The 13,359-nt window shown below is 36.1% G+C and overlaps 2 protein-coding genes across 3 annotated transcripts in view; one reads left to right on the plus strand and one right to left on the minus strand.

Moving 5' to 3' along the window:
• Nucleotides 1-13,359, minus strand: part of itga6a (integrin, alpha 6a) — a 38,366-nt gene that overhangs the window by 17,257 nt on the left and 7,750 nt on the right. For both annotated transcript variants that reach the window (XM_051906486.1, XM_051906487.1), the window contains exon 2: nucleotides 21-148. In XM_051906486.1, the coding sequence (XP_051762446.1) occupies nucleotides 21-148 (128 nt within the window). The remainder of the gene's footprint in view (nucleotides 1-20; nucleotides 149-13,359) is intronic.
• LOC127519067 (toxin 3FTx-Psa1-like) lies at nucleotides 8,663-10,919 on the plus strand. The gene is made up of 3 exons (XM_051906488.1): nucleotides 8,663-8,797; nucleotides 9,347-9,457; nucleotides 10,508-10,919. Exons 1-3 carry the CDS (start codon nucleotides 8,743-8,745, stop codon nucleotides 10,720-10,722), a joined length of 381 nt encoding a protein of 126 aa, XP_051762448.1. The 5' UTR covers nucleotides 8,663-8,742; the 3' UTR covers nucleotides 10,723-10,919.

Raw genomic sequence — 13,359 nt, forward strand, 5'->3', positions numbered from 1 at the left:
AAGATGATTTTTCTGCTTACCATCATTGTCGAAGTCCACTCGAGTACAGTCATTAGGATGGGAGGTGATGTCACAGCTGTACAGCCCACCTGTGATGTTTGCCCCCTGATTGGATAAAGCCCTGGCTTTGGGAGCACCAATCAACAATCTGTGCAAAGAAAGAAAGAGAGAGAAAAAAATAAATAAATAACAGAAAAATATAAAATCATTTATTTTTTGTTTTTGCCAGTAACTTCCAGCAATGGCTAAATTATAGTCAGCATTGCATGTATCTTGTGTAAATATAAGGTAATCCCAGAATTCATTGTGAAAAGCTCAGTGAAAAATATTGACAATGCAGATAAAATACTCTATATAATTAACTCTTTCCCCACCAGTGTAATAACGTGCATAAGCAAAGCTTTTATCACTTGTTTCTGTACTCTTTCAGAAGTTGCACAATAGCGCCCCCTACCGTATAACAGTGAAAACAAAGAAAGCCATAAAATTCCTTCAATGGCGGGGAATGGTTGTCTCATAAATGACAGAAAATTCCATCAATGGCGGGGAAAAAGTTAAAACAGACTATTTATGCTATGCATTTTTTGTACTTGCTACAATATTGCATCAATAACGTAGCACCATGCTAATATATGTCTACTGGAATTAAGAGTGTTGCAATATACTGGTACTGAAAAAACTGTGATATTTAAAAATGAAATACTGATATCATGTTCATACATCACATATTCTAATATCATATATAATCCGGTGAATAGTAACTATCTAGTTGATATTCCAACACAATAGGTGGCGGTATCACACCATGACGCTGGTTGTCACTCATCACAAAATTAAAAAAAATTCGACAACGCAGTGTGTAGCTACTACTGCTGCACAAAATCATGTGGAGATGACAGAAACACTCTACCTGTACGTGGAAAAAGTTTGAGTGCCAGAATGTTTTGGATACTGTAAAAAAAAGTCAGCTTTGAAATCACATGACAAGGTCACATGATACAAATTTGCAGGGAAGAGTTAAAAAACTCGAACTTCAGAACGCATGCAGCAACATTCACATGAGCTTGCATTTCCTGTCTCTCGCATTTGCACGTGTATGAATGAAAGACAATGGAATGAAAAGTGTAGTGCTGAGTAGCAGCACTATTTAAAGTAGCAGTTGAGTAGCACTACTTAGTTGAGGAACACTATTTGCTGCTATAGATGATTTTGGAACAGAGCCATAGACTGGTAGGAAGACAAAATACAGGAAAGACCTTGTAATTATGACATAATTATCAATCTTTCATAAATGAGACTGGTGCTTTCTGATGAAGAGGATCTGACAGATTATTTCATCAGCGGGTGTCTTCCTGTTTCCACGGCCATCAGCCAGCTGCAGCAAATCAATTATTTACATACACATTGCTGTCATCACACCAGAACTAAACACACATTGATTAGTATACATTTTGGGGGGAAACCCTAATCATGTGTCTTTTTTTAAATCAACGTTGAAAAGAATTCAGTATGAGATGCTGGTAAATGAAGCGATGACCTCTACATGAGTCATGCCGGTGATTTTGCACTTTAATGACTGCTTATCAAAATATAAATTGTGAGCAAGTGCTTGTGAAATCTGAAGAGAAAAAACAGAATATACATGAAATCAGGACCTGACTCCCTCAGTATCTTCATTGTATCACAGCACATAAATAAACATATATCCATCTGCTGCGTAACCAATCCCTTTTTCCACAATTCATTCCAGACACACCTTTCCCGAGAGAAGGATAATTCTATCACTGCCTACTATTACATCAATAGCAGTTTAAGTTTTTCAATGAATAGTCTTTTCTTCTTTTCTTTTTTAATGTACTGGACAGATATAACATGGCGTGACAGTGAGGCACACAGTGGCAGTTACAGTATTTTCTGAAGTTCACACACACAGCGGTTCAGAACAGCTGGCTCAGCAACTGTTACTCTGATGAAATGTTTCCAGAACAGTCTTCTTGTTTGACAGCCCTTATGAATCAACTGTTCTGGGCACTTCAGTAAATTAAAAAATGAAAAACTTGGCTCTGTCAGACTTACAGTCAACACAGGGAACTTATTGTAAGACAAATAAAGGAATAAATAAATATTGGCATCCATTTTTTCCAGGCAGAGTTCTGAACATGTTTCTGACTTACTTTTAGAGACCGTATTACGGAGCCCCACACATGACATATGAGGAAAAAATGGATGCGTCTGAAAGCTGAAAAATGCTGCCTCCACTGGCAGGATACAGAGGTAGGCAGCAAGGTACGTCCAAATCCAATGATTGGCCACATCCCCTCTCTTGAGATACCTTCATCTTACGGGTTTTTGAAGGCAGCACAAATGTATCTTTTGCTACATTGATATCCCACAATCCTGCGCTTCCCATTATGTGAAAGTTAAAATGTACTAAATATGCTGTCTGAAAGTTGCAGTTGGTTGTCTGTTTGTATGTAACTGTACACTTTTTACCAACTTCATCCATTTTTTCTAGGGAGAAATTACTGTTGTAGTAATTAAATATTCACTTTGTTATCACCAAAACTCTTTCTATTTTGTTGTAGATCATTAAACCGCTACGCTCCCTCAGAAGTCTGTCCGAAATCCGTTTCGTGAGGAACCTTCGCACGCCTGCAAAGTCATTGCCATAGGGCAGTGAGACAACAAGTCAGCTGACTAAGCTTTCGGGTGCAGCCAATGTGTATATCGTTGCCACAAATTAATATTTAGTTCCCAAGACTGACTTATACTTCAGCACATTTTACTAATTCATTAGCTCATTAAGTAAATCGTGAGCACTGTATAATAATTTGTTCCCTCATTTTACTAAATCGTGGCTAAGTTGTAATAATTTGTTCCCTCATTTTAGTTAAATCAAAACGAGCAAAGAAACTACTTCAACGTGGCAACAATTGTCACATGTGTTCTGTGTGTGTCCTTAGACTTTTATGTTTCCTGTGCTTTACTAATTCTATAGTCAGTTTGTAGTCTTTTCTGTTGATTAGCTCTCCCCATGTGTTTCCTATTAGCCACTCCTTCTTGTTATCTTGTTTAGCTTGTTTCCCTGGTGTGTATATAAGCCCTAGTGTTTTCCTTGTTACTGGGTCAGTCATTGTTTGATGTAAACTTCCTGTTCCTAGTGTTGTCTGTGTTTTTGTTTGCTTTATTTATTAAATGATCCTGCGCCTAGATCCACATCTCTGCCTGCTTTCTCTGCCTGCTCTTGACAACGATTTATTAAAACAAGAGAGCGAATTCCTAATTCGTGGCCATGTTATATATTTTTGTCCACGTCATGTGTGGGGCTCCATACAAAATAAATGAAAAATGTCCTCAGACGTTTGCTAAATCTAAAACAAACTCTTTTGGGCATGTCATCAAAAAAGGTTCATAAAACTTCAAAATGTCTAAAAAAAAAATTTTATTTTTGGGTCTATACTGCTACACAAGTGAATTAATCACAATAAAACTAGATTGTCACCATTATTATCAACAAAGCTGTCTGCACTGCAAGTGTGCAATGTCGGATTGCAAATTAAATTGAAAAATTGGACGGGTAAACAAGTAAGGAATGATGTACAGTCAGCAGATCATTATCACTAAATAAGCACCAGCAGGGTGATCAGGAACCTGACACAAAATAGAGTGATACACAGACATGAAAGTATCACTGCTATGCACTAAATCAGCTGCTTAGCACAACAGTCAAATAAACAGTTTATGTTCATTATACAAAAATATTCATACTATTGATTAATCTGAATCTGGTATTCCAGAATGCTGTAAGAAATAACTACTAAATAATTACATGCAAACCAGGGTCATTGGAAAAGCATGCCTGTGGTGAAATTTCTGCAAAATGCAATCACGTTGTTCAGTGAGCTGCGCTAAAAGCGTGTTTAGGTTTATCTGAAACAGATGAATGTTAATCTGGCAGCATTTTATTACATTGGTTGTTCGTACGTACCGTGGTAGTTCAGAAATGAAATGTCCAGTAAGTGTCACTAAAAAGGTTAATTCTCTATCACATTTGAAACTAAACCTTACCAATAATGTTGACAATAGCAAGTGTGAGATAAAAACATATGCTGAAGCAACCATGCCATTTGATCTTGCTTCTACAAGTTCTTGAGCTGTTTTATCGTGATTCGTGACTCGTGTTTCACAGGACTCGTATCCAAGCGCTTCACATCACAAGTGTAGTGCTGTACCAGGTGAGCTATCGAGCAAGATTACCAAGGCAAAAAAGGCATACATACGGAGCTGGTTATGTGATGCAAACATCAAAATGTATTAGTTTACACATCATGCACTATGCACTATGCATTCTGACTTATTTACACTGTTAAAGAGTTGGATTCTCATGCTAAACATGGCCAAAGTTTCAAAACACGAGTTGGACGTGCCAAAAATTTCTGTGCCAAAAATACTCTTCCAAATCCTCTTAAATTTCGGGATCTTTTTTTTCGAGTATGTGCCTGTGTGACATCAAAAAGGTCGGAATTCCTTGTACGGGCACTTCTCCCGGAAGACCGTGCGCACACACGTCGACCAGAGCGAGAGAGCAAGAGCACGCCCATCAATGTGTCAATTTGTCACTTTGTTTTTGGTTGTGAGGGAAAGATAACCTTGCTTCCCAAAGAACCCAGCGTTAAGTGGAGCTGAGAGTTTTGTTCTCACGCATTACATTGATGCGCTCTCGATATTTGTTATTAAAATACCACAGAAACTGATAGTTGCAATCACTTTTTTATTGGTTAAAATGAATGGAGAATATCTTGTGTTTTTCCGTGGCTGCTCAAGCCCTCAGGATCGGCGCTTACGGTTTCATAAACAAGGTCCAGTTCTATGCTGGATTTACAGATCGTTTGAAACTGAAAGATGGAGCGGTCACAGCGGTAATGATCCCGGTCATGAGTCGGAATCGCTGGTGGTGAGTAAAACTGCTTCAAATGTCTGTTTTGTTGGTAATAGGCGCCTAAGTGTATTGTGTGTGTTTAAATACAGTTGTTTTGCTGACCATTGATAGCTTGCAGACGACTGCTACACAAAAGCTGCGTGTGCTCGTCACTCTTTAGCTCCACTCATACGACGCCTCCAGGCACTCGGCTGTTTTCGGAAAGACTCGGTACAGCATATGTATCTTTTGTAAATATGATAAAACTAAAGACTTTTCGGCGATATGTATTTAAGATTAACATGAGATTGGCAGAAACTGTGTGTGATACCCCCCCTTTAAAGTGTTTTGAGGCCATAACATGGTATTGTTCAAGGAACTGTGTAAAAATATGCCTTTATTAATCAATAATCTGCCCCTAATCATAATTTGTGTGAAAAGGAATAAAAGCTGTTGGTGTTTTACTGCTACTAATGTTAATTTCAGCTGAAAACTGCAGTGAATTGTATATGCAAGTTTTTGAGGCTTTGCAAACTTCCAGTGAGCAGACATGAAATATTGATTAGATAAATTATTTCATTAGCTTGATAGTATACCCTTTTAGTGCCTATAAGTATAACCATGGTAAAATATTACAGCAAGTATTTCAACAAAGATGTGGCAGGTGGACAGTAAGGTCTGGAAAGCTCCCGGACCACAGCACCCCTAAGTCATGGTTGGGAAATTGAACACATATCTGATGAACAACACAGGGATTTACATGCCAGAGCTGGAGTTTTTCTGCATGGGAAACAGGCCAGCCATTATGGTGTTGAGAGGTTTCATCAGCGTTTCATCTGTGCACCCAGTGCCCCTTAATCTACTTTCCATGGTGAGTCCATTCAGATCAGCATGTAGGCAGACTGTGGGAACAGAGGAGACAACCAGTGGCCTACTACGACTGGGACACTCGACCATACAGATGAATGAAATGTTTCATTGTAATCACAAGACAATAGGCACTGTCACTCACATATGTCTATTATGAACGAACACAACAACCCATGAGACCTTATGAGCAACTCAACAACATATACAAAATTTACCACAAAAACTGTGGTTTAACCTACCACTATCATGTAAAAAATGGCACAAGTGGCACATCTAATGTGGACTTCGGTCTCGTGGTCTTCGCTCATGTGCATTTGTGAAGTCCATGCAGATTGTCCCATTTCTTATTTTAGCTTTCAAAAGTGTGCTCACAAGCACCTTTGTAATGTACCTTTGTAGCAGACTATTACCCAGAACACCATGTGTCAAAGTATAGATTCAAAAGAGGGCTGTGAGGACAGAGGTCAAAGATTCTTGGAGTTTCTTAGACTCTTTGCAGAAGATTCACAGATTATGGTTTTACATTATTTAAAAAAAAAAAAAAAACTCTTTTTATTCTGGTACTTTAAAAGATTAGTTCACTTCAGAATTAAAATTTCCTGATAATTTACTCACCCCCATGTCAACAAGATCCAGGATTTTTCTCCATATAGTGGACTTCACTGGGGTTCAACGGGTTGAAGGACCAAATTGCAGTTTCAGTGCAGCTTCAAAGGACTCTACACGATCCATGTATGCCTGTGCGTCGCCTATCAATTGTGTCCTTGTTAAAATTGCTTATTTCTTAGAAACATTTGGGATAATGTAAATACACAACTCAACAAAATATATAACATTGTTCTAGTGGTTTTTTGATATTTTAATCCTAATCCTACTGTACACATTGTGCCGTTAACTGGTTGCATATGTCAGATTTATTGCATGACTCAGGCAGTTGCTATCAAACATTGTTTACTTAATCAACTGAGTCAGTGTAATGGTGAAGGGACAGATCTAGTAGGCCAGTTTATGGAAGGTTTGTGAAGAAATTTCATGCTCCCTTGTAAAAGTATTTTTCAGTATTTTTAAAATACAAAAATACAGTAGTTTATTTTGATACATGGTGTGGCTGCTGTATTTTGTAGTTTGTTTTGATACACTTAAAATTAAGGTATTTGGTATTTTATTTTAAAATACATTTTGATGTATTTTTGCCCAACCCTGCTTGAGGCAGCATTGTTTCTGCTGCTGCCGCTGGTGTCTCTGTGTACGGAAAATTCTGTCAGTTACGTTATGTGAGGTATCGGTCTTTGGTATCGGGGGTATTTTTACGAGTACGAGTAGAAGTACATGAGCTTGGTATCGGCCCGATACCAATACTGGTATCGGTGCATCCCTAGTTGAGGGAGTTAATGGAGTCACCATGCTATTGTTTTTACTATTGTCATTGGGTATTTGCCTCTTAGTCTTCACAGAAAGGGTAGAGGATACTGGCCTTGGGACATTATTGGACAGAGTGACTAATGACTGAGACAAATCATTAAAGTTGAATGTGGAGAATGTGGCCAGTCAACCTGACACTCCCCATTTCCAACCAATACAAGAAGGGACAAAAGATCTCATTAGAGAAATGATGGGAAAACAGCATTTTACTTAAAAAGCCAAAGAATGTTGCCCCGTCTTATTTTCGGGCATGAAAGGCAATTCATTGTTCTGAGAAAGATTTGAGTTTGATTAGTCCAAGCATGCCACAGTAATCAAGGTCGTCAAGTTTATAGTCTGTTTGAGCAGAATTCCCTTACAAACAATGGACATTAAAACATAGCTTTCTAGAAGTCAGAATGGGAATCTATGATTATCTTTACTCAATCAACAAAACAGGTTTATTTGTATAGAAAAGGTAAATACTAATTCTAAATCTGCATTGTCAATTTATGTGGTTTTATCAAACACTAAATGTAATATAATGCACAAAACATAAGCATTCTTTTTCCTTATTTAATTTTCAGATGTTAAGAGTTCACATAGATTGACAAACTCCAGCAGTTATAATTAAAGGGTTAGTTCACCCAAAAATGAAAATTCTGTCATTAATTACTCACCCTCGTGCCGTTTTACACCCGTAAGACCTTCGTTGATCTTCGGAACACAAATTAAGATATTTTTGATTAAATCCGATGGCTCCGTGAGGCCTACATAGGGAGCAATGACATTTCCTCTCTCAAGATCCATTAATGTACTAAAAGCATATTTAAATCAGTTCATGTGAGTACAGTGGTTCAATATTAATATTATAAAGCGACGAGAATATTTTTGGTGTGCCAAAAAAAAAAGAAAAATAACAACTTATTTAGTGATGACTGATTTCAAAACACTGCTTCAGGAAGATTCGGAGCGTAATGAATCAGCGTGTCGAATCATGATTCGGATCGCGTGTCAAACTGCCAAACTGCTGAAATCACGTGACTTTGGTGCTCCGAACTGCGGATTCGACACACTGATTCATTATGCTCCGAAGCTTCCTGAAGCAGTGTTTTAAAATCGGCCATCACTAAATAATTCGTTATTTTGTTTTTTTGGTGCACCAAAAATATTCTCGTCGCTTTATAATATTAATATTGAACCACTGTACTCACATGAACTGATTTAAATATGTTTTTAGTGCCTTTATGGATCTTGAGAGAGGAAATGTGTATGTGTGCTTGTGTATGGGCGTACGTGTGTGTTTGCGTGTGTGTGTGAGAGGGAATAATCAGGTATCGCTCAACTCCCCAAACCAGATTGCTCTGCTCATTCTTCACATTCAGATGCGTCTTTACACCTGCACATATCCATTGCTCTCCCCCCGTCAAAAAACTCCACCCTCTTTATCATGACCATATAACAGGTGTTTTCAAACAAGCCACCTCAGAAGAACCATCTGAAGATCTCACCTTTTAGAATTCAGTTTGCTCTCTGCTTTTCACATTGTCAACATGATGAACAGAATTGTGCTTGGAGTCATTGCAGTGATTGGATTCTTCACTCTATGTAAGTCTACAGAGAAATAGCTCATTATGATAGGGCCTTTTTTTAATTAGATGCATGTAGGGGGGAAATGAAGCAATCCATCAGGTCAACAATTTGTAAAAACAAAATTGTATTTGCATTTTAATTTATATTAAATAGGTTGATTAATGTCTTTAAACTCAATTGATAGTGAAATATGATTTGTTTAAAACATGTAGAATGACTGGTAACTAAAACGGTTACATAAAACATTAATAAAAACATTTTTTTTTTTTTCCCGGTAGGTACTGAAAATTTTATTACATTTTTCTTGGTCTACAAAAGAATATAATGTACTATCATTAAACAATGTGGAATGTTTTTGTATAAAAAATATGTGTAATTTAGATATATATTTCTAGATTACACAAAAACAGTGTACACTTCAATCAATCATACAATAACTAATTGTATTCTGATACCAAGTCATTGTGATTTTAAATTGATTTACCCAGACCATTTTTGGGGGGATGTTTCCAAAAGTTTATAAGAATGTTTATTTCATTTCATTCTCTATCTGTGTTTCTCAAGCTGAAGCCCTGACATGTAATTCGTGCAAAGTGGGCGTTCTAGGCAAATGTTTGTTAAGTTCCAAAGTGGATTGCACCACCTCAATGAACAACTGCTTCTCTGCAAAAGCAGGTCAGACAAGACACACACACATGCACACGCACACACACACACACACACACACACACACACAGACATTAGTTTCATAGGACATCATTTAGTAATGGTCGCAATGGTTTTATATGGAGTTGAGGATATTTGCTAAAACCCAACCCTAAACCTCACACAAATCAGTTTATATTAGTACTGTAGTAAAAATATATTGCTCTTTCATATAGATAGCCACTTCAAATGCCCTCATATGTCATTTCATTATATTTGCAACAATTTGCAGGAAATTCCATAGAACTGTACTGTTTTATTTATAACATAATTATAAGATAATTATAAAGACTACAGACTAACCCTGCCTGTAAAAGGAAACAAAAAAATATATATTTATCAGCCTTAATTGTGAATCATTTGTACCTTTGAAGAGGCAAAGGCGGATTTTGTCAGATTTATAAAACTTTTGTAAACAAATTTATTCCAAACAAAGGCACATGTTTAATTATTTTACATAATCCAGGACTTTTAAATATGTAACAAATTGTTGGAAGTTAAAGTAAAATTCTTTGGTTGATTTTTTGAAAAAAAAAACTGGCCAGGTTTCACAGACAGGGCTTTGATTAAGCTAGGATTATAGACCTTAGTTCAGTTAGGACATTTTAGTAGCTTTTATTAATGTGCCTTTGAAAAAAATATTACTGGTGACACAAAACAATGACACAGACATATTTTAAGATATGTCAGTGCAAGTTACTTTCAGTTACAGTTTTGTTTTTTTACAATCACTAGGACCCATTTCTCAAAACTTAGGGTAACTTTTTCAAAACTCTTCACACAGTTCTCCTAAATAGGTCCTAGCAATTGTAAAAAAAAACTGTAAAATAGCACAAACATGCATTTTAGTCTGGGATTAGGCTTAAGCCTTATCTGTGAAACCGGGGTACTATTTTTATTTTCTTCTAAAGTAGTAGTAGTATAAATATTATTAATAATAATAATAATAATTTACATGAAAACAAAAGTGAAATCCTGACATGTTGCTTCTGGTGTTCTCTATGGTATAATACTTCACAGAGTTCAATGTGACTGGTTTTCTGAGCCTGTCCACGAGTGGCTGCACATCTGATTGCAACAACACCGTTGGATCCATCTTGGGTGCGGGATACACAGTGACCAAATCCTGCTGTACCACAGATCTGTGCAATGGAGCAAGTGCTGTCCAGCTGTCCATGGCTGGGGCTCTCAGCACCGCCCTATTGGCCTCCATCTGGAGCAGTTACATTCTGTAGATGTAACACCTTGTCTGTACCACATTATGTTCACAATAACTCCTTAATCCAGAATCAATAGAAATGTAATCTAGAGTGCATAGATCCCATAACTTTATTTAACTTTAATTGTTGTTGAACTCTGTTTACTTGTGATGCAGTGATAATGTTCTTATTAATATTTACATACAGTGTAAAACATTAAATTTTCAACACTCTTGCTTGTGTTATTTTTAATGAAACCTGCATGCTCTCTTTGGAATGAGGTGATGATTTGAGCTGAATAATTTTGAATGTTGAACAAACAGAAACATTACAGCAATGACCTTGTGTTCTGCGCTTGTTTGGGGTATTTGTTAGTTGCATAAATTAAAATTAGGTAATGTAATAAGAGCAAAAATGAATTCAAAATAAACAATAGTATAGTATATTTGCAAATAAACATTAGTCTATATTAATAAATAATTTTAAAAAAAACCTTTATTTGATATATTGCCTTATTTAACCTTATTGTAAAGCGTTAACATTATTTTGTATCTATAATTCCTCATCTATAATCTACTTATTAATTATAATGCAATAATGATCTCATTCTTTCTTAATGTTTTCTTTAACGTTATTTCTTTAAACTATACAAAACAAACCACAAGGGTCTCATAACATACAACAAATACCTAAAGTCTTTGCTGAGACATATCATCATCATCATTATAATTAAAATCTCGATTAATTCACTGAATTTAATGACATGTGAACTGCCGTTTCAACTTTGACGCGAACGCTAGTCCCAGGTAAAAATAAAGTATACTTGAATGCACTAAAACTTTACTTAAATACAAGCAAGTACATTTGTAGTACATTCTTATTTTTATTTATTTATTTATTTATTTTTTTACTAAATAAAATTGTAAAAGTTATACACTATAAATACAATGTATATTTCTACTTCAGTAGTACTTCAGTGCACTTGAAAAAGTATGCTAAATTCCACTAATACTTAAATTGTTTTTTAGTGCATTGAAATAAGAGTTTTATTAGTGTATTTCTTAAAAGTGTGCTTTTAATGCTTTAAAAATTAGTTAAATCTTAGTAGACTTTTATATAGTAATCCTAAATTTAAATTAAATGAATTTTATTAAAAATATATTACTAATGTACTAGTTATAAGTACATTTTCCCAACTGTGATACTTAAGTACACTTAATATAAATGCACTAATGTGCACTAACACTTAAGCTGATTTTAAGTGTAGTCAGATAAAGTAAACCAAATATACAGAAGTATTTTATAAGTGCATAACTTAAAAGTGTGCTATGAATGCTTTACATAAAATTTTGTCACTAGGTTCTATTTTAATGGATTTTCATGAAAAATACAGTAGAAATGTATTAATTACAAGTAAAACACCATTAACATATACTTTACTACATCATATAAAGGGAATATTAACAGTGTCACACTTGCTGTTTATATAATCCAGAAGACGAGAGGAAAATAAAGCAAAAGGAGATTTAATGAAATGAGTAACACACTAGCTTACAATATCAACATCAACGCAAGACAAAGGACTGAAGAAACTGAGGGCTTAAATACACAGGGGTGGTAATCAATAAAACAACGAACAGGTGAGGACTAATCAGTAACCATAATAACAAACAAGCAGCGGGAAAACTGATAACAAAGAAAACTAGGTCAAACCAAAACACAGGGAGTGCTTCTCATTTCTTATTTGTGCATCCTCGTTTCCTTTCCTCGCGTCTCAGCTCTACCCCCATAGGATGTAAGAGGAGGATGCAAGGAAAGAAAACAAGGACGGAGGAATCTAAGGAAATGTTCTTTGCATATTGGAATGTTTTTGATCACTCAGGCGTCACTTCAAAGCATCATCAGCTGCGCTCGAGGGATCTTACCTTCATGTTGTTAAAGTTTGGTTATTTAAAAAAAATCATAATAAATATTAATAATGCAAGATGTCCCGTTGAAATATGTGAGATGTAAAACTGCAAAAGTAAAGAATACATTTAAATTATTGGTGACAGATGAAACGGGGGAGGAGAATGCATATGTGTGTCAGGTTTCTCAATGAAAAAGACTTCCACAAAGGATACACCTGTGTATCCTCGGTCATAGCTCCTCAGGAAGCTTCGTCACTCCTCGTTCCTCGCCTCCTCATGTTGCAATTAGAGAATTGAGATGTCCTACAAGATTGCTGAGCTCAATCGGTTTCCGGGTCATAGGATGGACGACGGAGGAGCGAGGAAACGAGGAGGGATATTGAGAAGCACCCAGGGACATGAATTCAAGCAAAACAGAACATACATGTGACATTAGCCCCCCTTTCCGAAAGGCGCATCCTCGCACCATGGAAAAAAAAATTAAGTCCAACAGTTGCTCAGTACAGTACCTGGTACCTGCACATAAAACTTGACGCACATACATATCTTTTTCTTTAGGCCCCATGCCCTAAACTACATCTTACTTTTCCAAGTTACTAAGGATTAGTTGTTCATCTCCAGAACACAAATTAAGATATTTTTCATAAAATTCGATGGCTCAGTGAGGCCTCCATTGCCAGCAAGATAATTAACACTTTCAATGCCCAGAAAGCTTCTAAAGATGTTACAGTTCATGTGAGTAGAGTGGTTTAACCTTAATGTT

Source organism: Ctenopharyngodon idella, chromosome 9, assembly GCF_019924925.1.
Source record: "Ctenopharyngodon idella isolate HZGC_01 chromosome 9, HZGC01, whole genome shotgun sequence".
Taxonomy (NCBI): Eukaryota; Metazoa; Chordata; class Actinopteri; order Cypriniformes; family Xenocyprididae; genus Ctenopharyngodon; species Ctenopharyngodon idella.

Excerpts from the sequence above, each read along its gene's own strand:
- LOC127519067 (XM_051906488.1), top strand. The coding sequence starts at position 8,743 with ATGATGAACAGAATTGTGCTTGGAGTCATTGCAGTGATTGGATTCTTC. Across the intron at positions 8,798-9,346 it reads GATTGGATTCTTCACTCTAT|CTGAAGCCCTGACATGTAAT; the intron begins GTAAGTCTACAG and ends GTGTTTCTCAAG. Across the intron at positions 9,458-10,507 it reads CTGCTTCTCTGCAAAAGCAG|AGTTCAATGTGACTGGTTTT; the intron begins GTCAGACAAGAC and ends AATACTTCACAG.